This window comes from Carettochelys insculpta, chromosome 1, assembly GCF_033958435.1.
Source record: "Carettochelys insculpta isolate YL-2023 chromosome 1, ASM3395843v1, whole genome shotgun sequence".
Lineage (NCBI taxonomy): Eukaryota > Metazoa > Chordata > Testudines > Carettochelyidae > Carettochelys > Carettochelys insculpta.
Window position 1 is genome coordinate 364,790,593 of NC_134137.1, and position 19,203 is coordinate 364,809,795.

The window sequence follows — 19,203 nt, forward strand, 5'->3', positions numbered from 1 at the left end:
GAAGAGGAAAGATAATAAGGCAGAAAATATCAGGCCACTGTATAAATCCCTGGTACACCCACACATTGAATACTCCATGCAGTTCTGGTTGCGCCAAAGATATTAGAATTTAAAAAGAGTACAGAGAAAGGCAACAAGAATGATCAGAGGTATAAAACAGCTGCTACCATGAAGAGAGATTTTAAATAAAGGGATGTAACAAAGTCAGGCCAGAAGGCTATAGGAAGTATTCCTATTAGAGATCAACAATGATCTGACAGCTACAAGATCCTCCCTATGGGGTGGGACTGACTAAGCCCAGTACCCCAAATAAATCTGGGGGACAACTAAAGAGAAAAACAGACGGGTGTGGAGGTCATAGGGCCAAAAAAAGGGAGCCAGAAGGGGACACTGAGCAGAGATTCCCAGACAACACCCACTGCTCCACAAAGTTGTCAAGGGAGCCAATGGACACCACCCAGAGGAATTCTGCCCAGATGCGTGAACAGAGCAAGGAATGAATGTAGGCCCCAGAGTTGCAGTCCTCCACCCCCTCAGCCAACCTCCTCTCCCTGGGTCCTGTAAATGGCCACTTTAGCCATGGCCAGGAGAAAGCTGACAAGGAGGTCCCGCGACTTTGTGGGGCCATGGATGGAGTGTGAAAGGATCAGGAGGTATGGGGAGAAGTCAACAGGGGAGTAGTGGAAGAGAAATATTAGTCCCAGAATACATACATCTCTGTTCCAAGGGTAGCCTAACAGAGGCGAGTCTAGAACTAGAAGGAACTTGCCACAACCAATCAGGCAATCAAGCAAACTAAAGCACCTGCAGCCAATTAAGAGGAAGCAAGTTTGTCAGACTAATCAGAACACCTGGGGCCAATTGAGAACCAGTAGAGACTGCTTAAAAGGGCTCCTCTTCTGGTATCCCAGAGTCTGTGTAAGGAGCTGAGGGAGGAGGGAGCTGTGGAAGAGCAAGACCACCCATGCAGGTCCTAAAAAGAGCCAACTGTGGGCAAGGAAGGTACTAGGGAGGACCATGGGGAAGTGTCCCAAGGAATCATAGCTGTCATTTAGCTGTTGTTGTAGATGTTTGCAGGCAGCTGCTTTCAGATGGTCCCTGAGCTGTAGCCTGGGGAAACAGAGTGGCCCTGAGCCCCATCCACCACCCTCTCCCCAACACAGCACAGAATAGGACCGGGTTTGATAAATGGGTTTGTTCTGCCCTGTACCACATGGAGGGGCGACAGACTATTGAATCCAGTTTCCCCACTTTTCCCCACGCTGGCCAATGATGAAAGTAGCTCAAACAGCAACCGGGTAGCCTAGAAAGAGTGCCGAAACTGAGCGCTGCCATGAGCCTCTGAGGTGAGCGATCCCCCTAGAAGTGCAGGACCCACCAAGGTTAAGGAAAAGCAGTTCTATAAAATTACAAAGAGTTTGGAGAAAATGAATAGGGAAGTATTATTTATCACTTTGCATAGAGCCCTACCAAAATTGTGGCCATGAAAAGCCCATCATGAACCACAAATTCTGGCCTCCCCTCATGAAATCTAGTCTTTGGTACATTTGTACCCTATGCTATACAGATGTCATGGGACAGACTAGTGTTTTTCCAGTCAGTGTTGTGATCCAAAAGGGAGTTGCAGGGGGGTCACAAGGTTATTTTAGGGGAGTCGCAGTATTGTTAACCTTACATACGCGCTGCCTTCAGAGTTGGGTGGCAACTCTTGTCTGGATGCTCAGTATGAAGGAAGCACCCTGTTAGCAGCAGCACTGAAGAAAGTGTGGCAATACCATACCATGTCATCCTTACTTCTGTGCTGCTGCTGGCAGGGACTCTGCCTTTAGAGCTGGTGTCCCAGCTCGCAACTACTGCTCTCCAGCTTCCCATCATTGAAAGCAATGCTGCTGCCAACAGTAGCACAGACTAAGAGTAGCAGTACTACAACCTTCTCTACAATAATCTTGCAACCCTCCCATCCATAAACACATCTTTTTTTGATCAAAACTACTACAGTTCCAATACCATACTGTGTAGTGCTAGATTTAAATAAGTGAAATAATTTATGATTTTTAGAATCCTATGACCATGAAATTGACCATGCATTTGATAGATCCCTACACAAACACAAGGACCTGGTGACACCCAATGAAAATAATAGGCAGCAGGATTCAAACATAAGGAAGTAGTTCATCAAACACTGCACAGTCAACCTGTGGATCTCATTGCTCTGGGATGTAGCAAACTGTACTTCCAAAGCAAAAAGCAGTCAAGTAGCACTTTAAAGACTAGCAAAATAAAGTATTTTGCTAGTCTTCAAAGTGCTACTTGACTGCTTTTTGTTTTGCTAGTGTATAGACTAGCACGGCTTCCTCTCTGTTACTGTACTTCCAAAGGTATAGCTGGGTTCAAACAAAAAAATATGTTTGGGAGGATAGGTCCATAAATGACTGCATGAGAGCTGGAGAGACACCCCATTGTTTGTGTGTCTCAACCTCTGACTCCAAGTGGCTGGGATTGGATGATAGGAAATAAATCACTCAAAGTGGCCTGTTCTTGTGATTCCATTTTACTTATCCATCTGCTTCTGCATGACACACATAACCCTGCATACCCATGCAAAGTGAATACAATATGCTACCATTTTAACCTCACAGCATTTTTCACTGTTTTGCAAGTGTGATTGACTACAAGAGGTATAAGGTAAGCCAATAAGCTTTTACACACTCTGTACTTCAGATGGAGGGTAACCAGACTGTATAGATGAAGTCCTGATATTTGAGACTGTCTCATATGCAGCTACTGCTTCTTCCTCCCCAGCCCAGTTTTTCATATTTGCTATCATGTCACATGAGGCACAAGCCAATAGTGTACAAAAGGAGCCATAGTTGTGGACCAGAAACTCAAGGTATTACAACAATGTGAATAATAAAATAGTAGTAACAACAACCACCACCATCAATAGCCATGGAAAAAATGCAATTAAACATGCTTCTAGGTAAAGACTTGTTCTTGTATGCTAAGACAACCAGAACTCTGCAAGTGTTTTTGTTAATCATGCAGGTGCAAAAACACAAGGAGTATGTCTACACTGCAGAGTTATTCCAGAATTATTATTCCAATATGAGCTATTCCAGAATAATGCCTCCACACTACAGGGAAGCCTAAAAAAAAAAAATTATTCTGGAATAGTGTGTCCACACACAATGGAGCTGATTTCAGATTAGAACCTATGGAAGCATAGTTTATTTTGAAATAGCCCCTAAACTGACACACACATTTTGGAAAAGGCACTATTCCTCACTGAGAGGTTTACAGAATTCAAAATAAGCCATCTACCATTTCAAAGTATCGGTTTTGCTGTGTAGATTATTGCACAGCTTTTTCACAATAGCGGCTGTTATTCCAAAATAACTGTACTGTGTAGACACAGACCAGCTCATTGCAAGATAACTTCCATAAACAAGATGACTTGTGTACATTTGTATTGAGGGCAGTAATTTTTGTGCCTGTTACTCACAGTCCGTAATTAAAGTTATCTACAGATCACAATGAGTGCAAGCTCACACAGACAAACACTTGCAAAATGTTTCAATACAGTGTACAAAACCTACATATGGCAGGACTGGAACACACTCTGGTTTGTTACACAAGCTTAATGTTCCGTTTCTTCTGCAACTAGAGTTTGGCTCTTTATTCAGTGCTATATAATTATTACCTCACAAAAGACTTGGCAATTTTAAATGTGATAATTTTAACCAGAAAGCCAATGTACTGCATCTAATTCACATCTTTCCTTTCAAGCCAGTTGATCTCTGTTATTAGTGAGAAAATCTATGCAAAAAAAAAAAACACTGTGCATTATGTCTGCAATGGGAATAACATTACTCTTTATAAGAGAAAAAAAGTAGCTGAGGTTACAACAAATATGTCACTTATTTAGGAGGCATCTACAATTTCAATTAACTATTTATGGCAACACCAGTATCTCTTTTGGCTTCCGTGTGTGTACGTACACACACACACACACACACACACACACACCAAAATGTGCATTTCTTTCCATATGTTCATTAAAACAGTGATTTAGCCAATACTCTGAACCAAGTTTACTTTTTACAGTAGCTGAGGGAAAATAAGTCTCCAAGGGTCTGATGAACAAAATATTGCCAAACAAGCCTCATGGCCCATTCTACAGTGCTGGAGGTTTGCAGAACATTTATCTGGAATGGTATGAAAGTAATTTTATTTTAACACTTTGTCCTCTTTAATCTAGCAAGACTCTGAACCAGTGCCAGTTTTGATCATGTGAGGAATCTATCAGCCCTTTTCACTGTACTTACTCTATTGTAATAGAGTCCCAAAGAAACATCATGTCCAATCTGCTACACAAATAAGAATAGCATTTAGACAGACATAGGTTTAAGTCCTACACATATAATCAAAAAAGTGTCTCATCAAAAACCCAGCATTCCCCAAGAAGTTTAAGAAATTTAAAAGTGAAGGATGTTTTAAGATTGAACTATTTAGAGAAACATAAGCTTAATAGCACACCCTCTGACTCAACTTCAGTGGAAGTACTCATGCACTTAACTTTAAGCACTCAGATACTTTGCTGGATGGGGAGCTTTCCAAGACACTAGTTTCAATATTCTGCCTGTACCAATAGTGACAGAGAGAGAGCCATGTTAGTGTGTATTCTATCAAAACAAAAAAGCAGTCATGCAGCACTTTAAATACTAACAAAATTTATTAGGTGATGAGCTTTCGTGGGACAGACTCACTTCTTCAGATCATAGCCTCCCATGAACAGACTCAATGTATAAAGCACAGAGGTCTAAAACTTGTTATCAAGGCTGGCAAATCAGAAGAGCAAAGGGGCGGCAGGAGGGGGCTGTGGGGTGGGGAAGTTAAGAGTTAGATAAAACAAAGTACCGATTATTTCACTTCCCATTGTTTGTATGGTAAGCAAGAAACAGAAATATTTCAAAGCAACAACTTTGAAATTCTGCATGTTGGTCACTTGCCTGATATCGTACCATTTTTATACCCTCTGTGTTCTAGAATTTCCTTCCAAACATGTTTTCTTCACCTTTTCTTTCTTCCTTTGAGAAACACTAACAGGTTAAAAGTCATGCTTAAGACCTTCAGTTGGTATAAACTGGTGTTCCCTTGACATCAACCAAAGTGTCAATTTACACTACTCATGACGAGGACCTGAATTTCCTTGTCACTATTTACACAGCTTTGTTTAGTTTTGGCGTGTCCCAGAGCTCCAAACAACAGAAACAGGCTAGTTGGTTTTACATTTCCTTCCTCTCACTCTCATCTTTCACTTACACGCAGAAGAGTAGGACTAGTTAAGCTACTCCTGTACAGGTAAAGCATTGTATGGATTTAATTACACTGATCTAAGGCCATGTCTACACTACAAGAGTTATTGAATAATGTGTCCACACTAGCAGGAAGCCTCTGAATAAACCATATGCCTAAATATCGCATCCACACACAATAGATCCTATTTTGGATTAGACCCCCAAGAAGAATTCCAGGGAGGGCACCGGGGAAGGTATTTCCCATGGCTGCTTGGTTAGGGAAGCTGCTCCAAAAGGCCATCTCACAAGCCACTCCACCACTGCCTCTGCCCTCCTAGGACAAAGAGGCAACACCTGAGCACACGCAACTTTGTGCTCTGGTTGTCCTTGCGGATGCCCCAGCACAGAACCAGATCAGCTGCAAACCACTGCTGGACTCATTGGCTTTATACTGCATCTCATGGGACACTTCCTCCAAGCCACATACGTGCTGCTCCAGTAGGACAATAACAAGGACCAGCCTGACCCCCGACTCAGGTCCTGGCACTCCTGCTGCTGCATGGTACCCTCAATCCCCTGCACATCATGAAGCGCTGCTTCTGGTGGCATGACACCATCTGACTGGTGCACCATGTTGTCCAGCAGAAATAGGACAATGAGCAGTGGCTGCCAAACTTCCACATGACAAAGCCCACCTTCCAGGAGTTCTGCAAACAGCTCTCCCCTACCCTCAGTCTACAGGACACCCTCATGAGACCCACCATCCCAATGCAGAAGCCCATCGCCATCGCCCTGTGGAAGCTCGCCATCCCAGAGAGCTACTGCTCCATCAGGAACTAGTTCAGCCTAGGAAAATACATCATCAGGGACATGCTGCCACAGGTCATCTACACCATCAACCAGGTGCTGCTCTGCACAGTAATCACTGGAAAACAAGTATGCCATCCTGGATGGCTTTGCCACTATGGATTTCCCCAACTGCAGAGGAACACTAAACAGCACAACACATACCCATCCTCCCACCTGTCACCAGGCCATGGACTATGTCCGCACAATGCTGCAGACCCTTGTGGACCACAAGGGCCACTTCAGAGACATTAACACAGGATGGCCAAGAAAGCTCACACCACACACATCTTCTGGAACTTCTCCCTCTTCCAGAAGATGCACATGGGCACCTTCTTCCCTGACCTCACCACCAGAGGTGGACAGGCTCACTGTCTTTCTGGGAAATGTGGCCTACCCCTTCCTCCCCAGTTCATGAAGTCCTACACAGGCAGCCTGGACCCCAGAAAGGAGGATTTCAATGTTAGGCTGAGCAGGTGTCGCATGGTGGTGGAATACATCTTCATCCATCTCAAGGGGAGGTTCCAGTGTGTCCTCACCCACTTGGACCTCAGCTAATGCAGCGTCCCCTTTTGATGTTAGCCTGTTGTATGCTCCACAACTTGCGTGAGGGCAAATGGAGTCTTTTCTGCCAGTGTGGGGGGCTATGGCAGAATGTCTAGCCAGGGTCAATGAGGAGCTGGACACCAGAGCCATACACAGAATACATCCAGGGGCTGTATTCATCAGGAAGGCCTTGAAAGACAGTTTTCTGCAAATCCATTGCTAAGACTCTCCCCCATGCCTCTCCACAAAGAGCCCCTACTTTCCTGCGTGTGCCTTTCATTCCCCACCCCATGAGGTCCAGGATCTCCAAATAGTTCAGTTAGCTTGGTGTTTTTAATTTGCTTCTTTTTAATTAAATCCCAAACACACTTCTGTTAGTTTCAGGTTTTGTGAAAGCCCAATTTTGCAAAACAATGTCATGACAAGATGCTGATTTTCACAAACATTTTATTCATAAATTTTCACCAGCACTTAATGCAAAAATTATGCCAGATTATGGATTTTTGTGAACTGTTCACTTAACATATTGAGTGACTAGCTGCCAGCATCACATGGTATTGTGTCTGCTTCCAGACTAGATGGCTGAATAGCAAGCAATATACTTCTTACAAATGGTCAGCTAATTCATTCAAGCTAAACTTGGGAAATTCAGGATATTTGTGAGCATTTCCATGACTTTCATTTTCACTGAAACATGAGGTCTGATAGGACTCCCTCTATATACCTAAGGCATGAATTACTTGTCAAAACAAGATAATTTAACAAAAAACACTACCCGTCTGTAAGCAGGGGTAGGTGAAGATATTGTGCTTTAGTTTTTCAACTGGCATTATAATGCCTGTATCTGAGGGCAAAATTGGGCACAGTGTGAATAGGTAATTACACATACCTGAAATTAAGCAAGCAAAAAGCACAAAAACATTGGGTGCTATCTAGTAAGAATAATTTGTGGATTAGCAAAGAGTAAGAAGGATGGGTTTATGGTTTAAATTAAGAAGCCCTCTCCTAAGTCTTCTCTCTCTTGCACTGCCATTCAACCCATATGGTTGGCTCAGTTTTTAAGGCAGTAACAAATGCAAAGCTTCCTGCTAGCCAGAGTGTGACATGGTTGACTGGCCTGTCCTCTGCTATAAACAAGCTCCTAACCTAAGAAATATTCTCAGTAGCAACCACAAGCTACACCACAGCAATACTAATCCTGGAATTTTTCCTTGTAACAAACCCTGCTGCCAACTTTGTCCACATATTTATTCTGGGGATACCATCACTGGACCTAACCATGTTATTTAAAAGATCAAGGGCATATTCTCATGTACTTCAACCAATATTATATATGCCATTATGTGCCAACAATGCACTTCTACAATGCATATTGGAGAGACTGGGCAAACTCTCCACCAAAGAAGTGAACATGGAGCAGACATCAGAAATCTCAATACACATAAGCCAGTCAGCGAACCCTTCAAGGGAGTGGGCCATTCTGTTAAAGACCTGAGAAGCTGTGTCTCAGAACAGAGACTTTTAAAACAGAGAAAGTTGTGAATTGGAGTTCATATTCAAATTGGTCACATTAACACGTGGTATGAACAGATAACAATTACCTCATGCATTACAAGGACTGTTTCCCTTCCTCTGATGCTCAGAATTATCTCATGCAGGACACTTAACATCCCTCCTCTCCACAGCCCCCTCCCTCAGTCCTTTGTACTTGATGTGTCAGTTTTATTGCAATTTTTTTTTTTGAGTTCTGTACTTATAGATGTCCGTCTGTACTGGTAATCCAATTGATACGATCAAGTGCGTCTAGCCCACAAAAAACAATCATTTTGTTAGTCTTTAAAGTGCTACATTTCTGCTGTTTTGTTCTGATGGTTTACAGCAGTGATAGGCACCCTGTGGCCCATCACGGTTCTACACATGACCCGCAAGACGTTTATTGTTGCCCACATGCAGGGTTCTCAGATTCTGTTGGTTTCTACCCACGTAATATTTCTCCCATGGGGTATTCGTGGACAGAGTATAAACATAAGGCTGTGTGAGACAAGCTCCTAGCCCTGCCCCTTCCACCCACGGCCCCACATCCTACAGGAGCCAAGCCCCCACACCCTACTGCACTGTTGCAGTGTTCCCAGCCTCTGCATGACTGAAGCCCAGGGGCAGTCCAGGAGCTACGCTGAAGCAGGTGCCTCTGACTAGCATGTGTGTGTTCCATCAATATATTCAAAGCTCCAAAGTGTTCTGTAGCCAAATTAGTTTGGGAAACACTGCTTTAGGGGCACATGAGAGAAGTCCAGAGGCACTTATTTTTAAAAGGGGTACATCATTAAAAAAAGAAAAAAAAAGTTGAGAAACATTGGTTTATCCCTAAACCTATAGAAGAAAACTCAATGTCCAGTTGACATGCTGTAGTGAGGTCAACAGTCCATAACAGTGTAATTTCATGAGGTTAAAAAATCCAAACCCCACCTTTCTGCATTATCAATCTAAATCCATAAAGAATTCTAGGTTATTTGAAAAATGTCTCAAGCTAGAATCAGACTATCGTACGTGAATGCACACATTGGATTTCTTCTGGTACATACCACAGGTAAAAAGGTATCCTGGCAGGAACCTGCCAATTACTTCTGACACGAATGGATCCTGCAGTGCCACGTTGTCTCTTTTGTATTAAAGCGGTCTCTTAGCAAAACCGCTTTACTGTTTACTTCAGGATCAAGCTAACCCTACTGTTTCCAGGCCTGTCAGCAGTTTTAGAGGCACACACAGACCTCATCTACAATATAATTATGCCCTATGGGAGGACCCAATTACAATGTTGTAGGCAGCCAAATTGCTAGAACTCTATTCAGTCTTGTGGCCTTGATGGTTTTGCAAAGCAGCTCTAGACCCCAGTCTGGTGTAACTCCATTGAAATGAGCCCATTGACTCTGCTGAAATCAACAAGGTCAGGGCTTCAGAGTGTTTTGCACTTACTTCATGGCAGTGTGTGTTTCCAGATTAAATGCCAGCGATGGTCGGAGGATTCCATTCTCAGTATAAACGTTCAACAAGAATTACAGTGAAGTTTGCTTTTCCTAGCGTGTCTTCAGTATCTTACACCCAGTATTCCAAAACCCTGAGTCAGGCCACTGCAAAACCATGAGATGATTAGAAAATGTCTTGATTTTTCAATGTGATAAAGTTTGGGTCCTTTTATTTACAACTTTGGTTTTGAGCTTTTGGGGTTCACGTTTTGCAGCTTCTCCCCACAACCAGGAGGGCCAGAGTGACAGACCTGAGAACAATCCAGACTAATGAGGACCTGTGCTACCCCTGCCCGGCAACCTTCGGTTATTTGCAAAGCTTTTCTGAAGTAGCTCCCAGCTGGATCACTCAGCTACCCTGCCAGCATGCAAGCCACACTCTTGAGTGTTTGGAGTAATTGTAGCCTGCAAGCCACACTGGCGTTACACTTTAGCTTATTTCACCTTCCTTAGTTACACTGCACAGTGCCCCCAATCTCAGATTTTCCCAAACAAATGTATGTTCTATACTGCCCAGTCCAATACAAGTCCATTTGTTTAATAGAAATAAACCCTAAATGGAATTTCCCAGACACTTCAAGTTAAACACACTCGATTCAATCAAATAAGTCCATCACTAAGAAAAAAAAAAAAAAAAAGGTGTTAAATGGGCAATTGCCAGTTCTGATGCACAAGTCAAATTGTTCAAACTGGACAGAGGCTCCACCCACACATGCTCATTCTTTACACCCTCATCTAAACCAAGTTAGAAATGGTGGTGCTGAGCTGCCTCGTCCCACACGTGGATGGACACCAAACGATGAAAATCAGCAGCATACCTGGCAACAGCCCAGCCACCCTGTAGAGAGCCCTGTGCAGTGAAGTCCTATCTGCACACAGCTGGGGTCATCAAAGGTGAGGGGCTAAGCTTGAATGAATTCCTCCAGTTGTAACAAGAGGTTGCTGGACTATTCCAGGAGGGGAGGAGCCCAGGCCTCTCCCTTCAACAAACTTCAGATGTGTCCCACAAGCCCTGGTCCATCAGGAATGATCAGGGGTGTAAGAAGGAACAGGAGTCAACTCACTGGTTCAGGAGCCTCTGCCAAATTTGTTGGGCAGTGGAATCTGTGGCTCAGTGAGGGATGGAGTAGAGGAGCCAGTGGTCACCCTGCACCTGCAGGGCTTCATTCCATGACTGCAGGGTGGTCATTAGCCTGTGCAGATTCTGGACAGCATCCACCTGTTCTTCTGTGGCTTTGTAAGGTCCAGGTTAGCACTGAGGACCCTGAGCATTAATTGTAAGGACTTCTCAGTCTGTCATCCAACTGGGACTAGGTTGGTTTAGCCTAGTAGCTGAAGTAGGTGTTATGCCTAATGGTCAGAGCAGAGGTTAAAACCCAAGGACTAGGGTCAGAGCTGGAGTCAGCAGGCAGAAGTTGAAACCAAAGGTCAACCTGGTAGGTAGGCACCAAAATGAAATGAGCAGGGCAGCAGGTAAAGGGAAGTGAAGGCAGGGGCAAGCCAAGGCTGGGTGCCAGACAGGAACAGCAGGAATGAGGTGATTCAGGAGCAAGCACAATGGCAGACATGAGCATGGAGGAGTCAGTGAGCTGCTGTTGCTGCTTTTAAGACAGTCAGACTATGGGCCCCTGTAGCTGGTGTGGCCAGTCAAACAGCCTTTTGCAGGACAGCTGTACTGACCCAGCTGCCTGGGGATGAGCTCTACTCCAGGCCCTGATCTCTGACACAGTCCAGTTTTTGATATTACAGTAGAGAGCATGTGAGCAAGCAACTCTCATGCAGGTCAGTATTATTTAACTTGGGTTGACCTTAGCTGGCTTCTCATACCTACAGCAGAGAGGATAAAGATATGGGGCCTGATTCCCATTTACACTCAGGCCTGTTCACACTACTTTGGCTGCATAAAAGTGTAAATGGGAATCAGATGCTGGAAATGGCATTTCAGGACTACAAGACTCAGCATTCAGATGCACATTGCAACTGGTCTGCAGGTCTTGAAAAGAAACCCAATTCATCAACGTATTGCTTTGGTGAAGACTGACACTGCCTGTGGAACACCTTCCCTCTGGAAATCAGAACAGAGGCCAATAAAAAACACGCTAACTGAAAATTCAGAGAATCTTGGTGACTTCAATACACAGTTCCTTTACATCCCTTCAACCCTAAATATATGACCCAATCAGAAGACAGGAAAGTAAGTGGTCTATATTCAGACAGGAAAATGCATTTTTTTAAAATTGTATATTCAGTGTCAGATACAGGGGATAAGTGACAGACCCAGCCAATTTGTTCTATTTGTTGTATTCTCATTGAATCAGGAAATATTCACTATGAATGATTAGCCGTCCAGCTAATATTTGAGCAGCTGAGGTGCAGGTAGTTATTGCCTTACTAATCAGAGTACTTAAAAATAGGCAAATGCCTGGCTACCTTGGCAGCCAGTGCTTCTCTACTAATATGATTTGCAGAGAGGGAGCTTATCAAAAAAGGTAAAATTCTAAGGGCTGGTATGTATGAATTGATTTTCATTCAAATTTAGAACAAAAACAACAAGGTGCTAAAGTTACTTGGCAAATTGAAGACATATGAAAATATTGTTTCAGAAACACCGAAATATGGCGCTCCTGAAAGGAAACGTGAAATTGACTTTTGTGTCTATTTCATCGCTGCTGTTCACTGAATAAGGCTTCCCAATAGAGGTGCAGACTCCGAAAGTCTGGCAGATTTCCAACGTGTTTCAGTGACATTTTATTAAATCTACAACAAATTGAATGAAACAGTTCATTACAACAAATTTGCATAATCCAGCCTAACAGTTTTGTAAGAAAGTTCAAACCAGCTCTAGTCCTGGGAACCCACTGTGCCTTTCACAGGATTCCTGCCTCTTCAATCACCAACATGGCCCTGCTCCTGGAAATATGAATAATTAGTAAGTATCTATCCTAATCATGTGAATGAACTCATGATTAGCTTAGGTACTTACATGTCCTCCATCACTACAGAATGGGAGTCCCTCACCAGTCATTAATGTATTTATCCTCATGACATTGTATAAGGAGAGGAAGTTCTATTAGCCTCTCTGCCTCAGTTTCCCACCTGTAAAATGGGGATAAAGACCTGACAGCTGAGATGGAGCTAGGTTTCTCACTTCTACCGCCCAATGTCACAGTGGCAGAGCAAGGAGTTAAACCCAGGCCTCCAGCTAGCACCTTACCACTGAATCACTTTCCTCTCAATGAAGCTAGTCACATCAGGATTAATCTTTCCAATCTTACTTGCAGAATCAAGTCCTACATCTTATTTCCACGTCAATGAGACTAGGTGTGTGAGTTTTTCAAGATCAGGCCCTCGGACCGTACTGCTGGGCTTTTTACATTTCGTTGGTGCTTGCTGTACTTTACCCAATGGATTATTCTTTCTTACAATTCTCCAGCACGCAACAAACACTACAGAGCACCCTCAGGCCAATGCCACATAAGCACCCCACCTCGCTTCCTGATTTTTCCTGAGCAGAATGGTGATTTTTTTTTCTTCCTCCCATCCTTTCAGTACCAGAAGAATGAAAACAAAGTGGAAGCAATTTAGAAAAGAATGACAAAGCCTTTAAGAGGTTCAGAAGATACTGATTTAGGAAGAAAGTTAAACAGCAAAAAAATGCACCCCCAGTGATGCTGAAGTAGTAGTGAGCTGTCAGGAATGATCAGGATTTTATCCCAACTACGCAGAGCTTGGCTAAAAGACAAGCAGGAGTGGAGGCACCATACTGTAGCCTTATTTAATAGGTATAAACATCCAGGAGGGAAAAGAATAACTTAGGCTAATGCAAAGGTCCATAACTAGGAGAGAGGGCATGATATTAAGAGGAGATCAATTTAGTACAAATGTCAACTAACATTTTTTTTACAATGAGGTCTACAGAAGAGTATTTGTAAGAAGCCTCATTGCTCAGGACATTTAAAACCATAACTAGAATAAGCACTACAAAATATAATGTAGCGCAGGAATAGAAGAGACAAAACATTTCCATATACCCATGGAGAAGATGAGACTCCCAGATTTCCAAATCTTAAACTCAACCAGTAGTTTACCCAATGCAGGGAGTATTCATGCTGGTATCAAGTTCAGAATGTTAAACAGCTTAAGGCCAAAGTATCATCCCCTTTGGGACCCTGCTGGAATCAGACCTCCTTGGTATTGAGTCTCCTTTTCTAGTTAACTTTTGAGATATACCAGCCAGTTTTTACTCCTCAATTTAATGTGTGCCAGGTTCAGTTTATATAATTCTGTTGTTTTTTTAAATCAAAAGCTCATGTGGTACCACATCAAATGTCTCACAGAAGTCTGTTATGTCAACACTACTATTTCATCAAACCTGTAATCTCAAGAAGATACCAAGTTAGACAGGATCTATTTTTCATAAAACCACTTTGATTTGCATTAATTACATTATCCTCCTTTAATTCTTTCTTAACCAAGTCCCACATCAGCCAATCCATTATCTTGCCCGAGATCTATGTCAGAAGTACAGCTTTGTAATTACTCAGGTCTTCCCATTTACCCTTTTTAAACACTGGCAAACAGTTTTCGTCCAGTCTCTTGGAGCTTCCCCAGTGCTCCAAGAACTTACTGAAAAAAAAATCAACATTAACAAGGAGTTTTAAAGTACCTGGTTGAGGAGCCTGCTTGATTGTTAACATTGCTTCTTATTGTCCTTAACTCTACTTGCCATAAATTTCTCCTCATGTACCTTGGCTTCCCTGATGAATTTTCTACAAATCCTAACTTCTGCTTTATATTCATTAGCATCAATTTCCCCTTTCTTTCATTTGAGGAGATAGATTACATAGACATTGTTTACAGATGATTTTGCTTCCCATCTAAAATAGCTGGCTTCTTTTACCTGCACAGCCTTCCTCCTCAATTTTGGGATTATGGCTTTTTTGGGTAGCAGGTAAAGTCGTTCTTAAATGATTCCCAATAATCAATTACTTCTTTTGGATTAAATTCCTCCTCACAGCTGATTTGGCTCAATTGTTTTCTGCTTTGTGAAAATTAGCCCTGTTAATATACCAAGTGTGAGAGAGAGAGAGAGAGAGAGAGAGAGAGAGTGTGTAGATATCTCTCTCTCACTGGAATTTGTTCTGGTCTCATAAATTATGTACAAGTATTCAGGATTTGGTTAAAGAGAAGACTAATTTTTTGTTCTGTAATTTTTTTAAATCACTTAAAACAAGGGGTAATTTAGAATTCATGTGTTTGCTGGAACATTGAGGTAGGAGATTTCATATATAATGTTTAGCACTACCAGGGATGTTTTAGTATATGTGCATTTTTCAATTCTCTTCATCTCAGTTATTAGGATTCTCCAGATCTGAAGAAGTGGGTCTGTCTCACAAAAGCTCATCACCTAATAAATAACATTGTTAGTCTTTATGGTGCTAGAGGAGCGCTTTTTTGTTTAGTACATATCTTTGTTCCTGTTTATACCAGCTGTGATTTTGACCCCAAATCCGTCCCAGTTCTAGTGCTTCACAGGGTAGTGTCCTGACTTCTGCACTCAAACTTGGAATATTTGTCTCTTTAAGTCGTTAAATCCTGCAATATCTGTATTTTTAAAAAAAAAAAAAAAAAAACTAGATATATTGTAATAGAAACTCTCACAAGAATGGCCAAGGGTCTGTTCCTAACCAGGACCAACGACTGCAAGCTTTAGGGTACCAAAAACTGGAAATTTTTATTCCTCTCTTATAAAGAGGGAGTAATAAAAAATTGTGTCTGTAGCTAATGGAAATATCCTGAACTAATTTCAAAATTACAAGCATTAAAATATGCTTTTCAAGCCCTTAGGATAGCCAGTGATAATGCCTATCAGGTTTTTTTTTTTAATTTTATTTTGACATACATAAAGCAAAAAAAGAAAACTTTCTAATAGCAGCCTGAAGTTTTTGATTCAGAAATATGACACTGTGACTGAAGGTAAATCACATTTGGAGCTGTGACACTGATTTAAAGGGGGAAAAGAACTGGGTCCATAAACTTAGAACTATAAACTTATGGAAAAACACAAAGACTTGAGCCTTAGGCATATTAACCAGATCTAGACAAATTATAGCTAAACCACAACTTTTCTGCTTGAACAGTGCACACCAGTAGCTTTGTCCAACTGACTCACTGCCATCCTCCTAAACTGGGAGGTCTTTTTCCCATTCCCCCAAAAATGTTCACAATTATATTTTGCAGAGAGGTGTGCATTGTGTCTCATGCATAGGAAGTCTGTTCTGCAGATCTTGCAATCTCACTCAGCTTTTCAAAAACTAGAATTATCTGCCATACTTTAAAGAAAAGTAAAAGGAAAAACCACTAGTTTCTACTCAAGAGGAAATTAAGGAGTCCCTCCATTCCTGCCTCAACACAGCAGTGAAAGATGTGCGCTAACCAAAATTTTATCCTCCCCTATATCAGGGTCAGCAACCAAAATAGCAAGAAGAGCCATTCTTTCCTATTCGGTAAAAAGCTCAGTGTTTCAAGAGCCACAATGAACGCGAATATGAGTTGGTCCTTAATAAATAAATGTCAAACCACATTTGTTGTGACCCATATTTTAAGAACAGTGCCCACACAATAATTTGTAATGGGATACACATTTACTGCAGCACACTCACAGACTTTTTACATATTCTATTTCCTCACATTTTACTTGGTATTTGTGCCACTGTCTTCCCGACTTTCACTCCCAAACCTTCCCTCTGGAGGACGCTAGGGGAAGTTATCCAACATTTCAAGATCACATATCGTTTGCTGTTCAGACTCTAGTTCTTCATTTTGTGGCTTTTAGAGGTTCATTCTTCATCAAAAATAATGAGGAAGGTTTTTTTTTGTTTTTGTTTTTTTAAACTTTGCAATTATAGATTTGGGAGCCCCAAAGAAGTCCTTAAAGAGCTGCAAGCAGCTCTGGAGCCACAGGTTGCAGACCCCTACCCTATATAAACGTTCAGTCTAGAACATGTAACTACCGCTGCAACTCTAGGAAGCCAATTGAGCATCAGCTTCATAATTCGTACTCTTTCATCTGATTTGCCACAATAAATAGTCTGACCTGACAAAACTCACTTGTTTTGAGGAAGCTTCAGTCATTTTGGATTCATCTTGAGCGTTATGCTTAATAAAGCCTCTCACTCTTGGATTTGGTCACAAATGTTTCAACCAAGACATTTTTAAGAGCTCCTTCCTGTTTACTCTGCCATCCCATCATTACAGCCCATGTCCTGGGAAGCAGCACTACAAGCCCACAGTAAGTCCTTGAGAACCTAACATAGCCATTAAATAAAAAGAAAGACCTCAGCATTCAGGAAAAGATTTTGTTTTCTGACGAGGCTAAGTGAAGGAGGCACAGCAGCCAGACCTCAAAACCTACTGTGACTTGCTCCAGAAGGAAAACCACCATGTGAAGCCCACAGCATTTTTAAGTACTTAGGAGAGCGCCCAGGGAAGCGTTTGGAAGACTCGGAGAATGCAGTGCCAAGAGCACCCCTGGGTTTCAATATCAGAGAGGTAGCCGTGTTAGTCTGTAGATTCGGGAACAACAAGAAGTCTTGTGGCACCTTATACACTAACAGCTATTTTGGAGCATAAGCTTTCGCGGGCAAAGACCCGCTTCATCAGATGCATGAACCTTTGCCCACGACGGCTTATGCTCCAGAATAGCTGTTAAGGTGCCACAAGACTTCTTGTTGTTCCTGGGTTTCAAGGCACCCAAATGCAGAGCGCACACGGCACCTCTTCAGTCACATCCCACTGCCCGAGCACCGCGGTTCTGTGCAGCACAACCCCGCTCTGCAGCCTGGGCCCCCCGTGCACCAGGGCAGCGCGTAAAGGGGCGGCGTTGCTGCCCCTGTAGGGAGAGCAGCAGCGGCAGGTCCAGCCCCTGCCGCGCCAGACGGGGGCGGGGGGAATCTCACCTCCTGACACTGAGGCAGCTGCCCGCCGGGTAAGGTCTCCGCACCATCGCCCGCGAGCGCCCAGCAGCAAATCCACATCCAAGCGGCGAGGCAGGAGCGCCGGGGCGAGCCCCAGCAGCAGCCGGGAGCCCGAGCGCCCCGCGGCTTCCCTGCCCGCCACGGCATCTCTTGCAAGCCGAGTCCTCCCCGCGGCTCCGGGCTACCGGGCGCCTCGCTCGCTGCCTGCCGCCCTGCGGCTCCCTCTGCGCGCCGCGGGCAGGAGCGGCCGAGCCGGGCTGTGCGGGCGGAGGGCAGCGGCCGCTCCCTGCCGGACCACCGGGGCGGGGCAGCGCCGACAGCCGCTGAGCGACACCGCGCGGTGAGAGGAGGGGCCGGGAGTGGGCGGCGGCAGCGCAGGCGCGTGCCGGGGAGAGGCGCCACCGCCTGGGGCAGCGCGGAGCCTCTGCGCCTGCAGCTGAGCTGGGCGCAGCCGGGGCAGTCGGACGCGCTGAAGCAGCGGGGGCCGCCCCGAGGGGCGGGGACTCCCCCCAGGCAGCTGCTTCCATGGCCCGCGCCACCGGCTGCCGCCCGCGATGCAGCCAGTCTGCTGGGCAGAGCCCAGCCCGTAGCCCCGGGGCGGGCAAGATGGGGGCCTGGATCCGCACACCCCTTTCATCTGCCTCTACCATTGCGGGGGGGGGAGCTTCGGGGAGTGTCCCCGCCCTCAGCAAAATCGCTCTGCTCCCATTCGCCGGCGTTCGTGGGCTGCCACCACCCTAGCAAAACCACTCAGCTCCTATTGGCCAAAAACTGGCCAATGGGAGCTGAGCGATTTTGCTGGCGGCAGGAGCAGCGCAGCATAGTTTCTCAGCTCCCATTGGTCACAGCCCCCTCCTTCACCCAAACTCGCTCTCAGATCCTCATCCTCTCCTGCAGGCCAGTTCGCCACCCTGAACTCCCTTCTGCACCCAGTCTCCATCTCAGACCCCAACCCCTCTCCATAGAAGAGTGCAGCCCTTGTTTGAGTGACCATCTGTCCCGTATTAGGTGGGACAGTCTCATATTTCAGACACCAAATAGGCATCCCTACTGACTTTTTAAAAGAGACTAATTGTCCTGTATTTGGGTCTTCTCCCCTCTGACCTTTTCCACCAGCACCTGCTGTCCAGGGAGCAGGTAGGTCACTTCCTCGAGCCTAGGGGAAGCAGGGAGAGCATGGGTCGCTGCCCTGTCCCTGCCACTTCCCCCGGGCTTGTGATGATCACCAATGGCTGCCACTTCCCTAGGGTTCAGGGAGGGCTGGCGGCTGCAGCCACCTTCCCAGCTCCCTGGGGTTTGGTGGAAATAGGCAGAGCTGCCCCTCCCCCCATATCTCCCTGTCCTGTATTTGGAACAGGGAGATATGGTCACCCTAGCCCTTACCAAAATCTCAGAGTGCCCACCCCTGCACTGTCATGACTTTGCTGAACTAAAGCTTCGGCTGGAAACCAGGGCCCTGTAGTACTGCTGGGCACTGGCCAAAGAGCTGCTAGCCTCTCGGCTGCAGTGCTTCAT

At 44.4% G+C, this 19,203-nt stretch overlaps 1 protein-coding gene across 2 annotated transcripts in view; it reads right to left on the bottom strand.

Annotated features, from left to right (window-relative positions):
• Window positions 1-19,203, bottom strand: part of ELAPOR2 (endosome-lysosome associated apoptosis and autophagy regulator family member 2) — a 222,002-nt gene that overhangs the window by 141,662 nt on the left and 61,137 nt on the right. The window contains exon 1 of one of the 2 annotated variants that reach the window (XM_075017509.1): window positions 17,671-18,020. The exons of the other annotated variant lie outside the window; for it this stretch is intronic. Within the exon in view, the coding sequence (XP_074873610.1) occupies window positions 17,671-17,835 (165 nt within the window). The 5' untranslated portion in view covers window positions 17,836-18,020. Of the gene's footprint in view, window positions 1-17,670; window positions 18,021-19,203 lie in introns of those variants that run through there. 2 annotated transcript variants of the gene reach the window in all.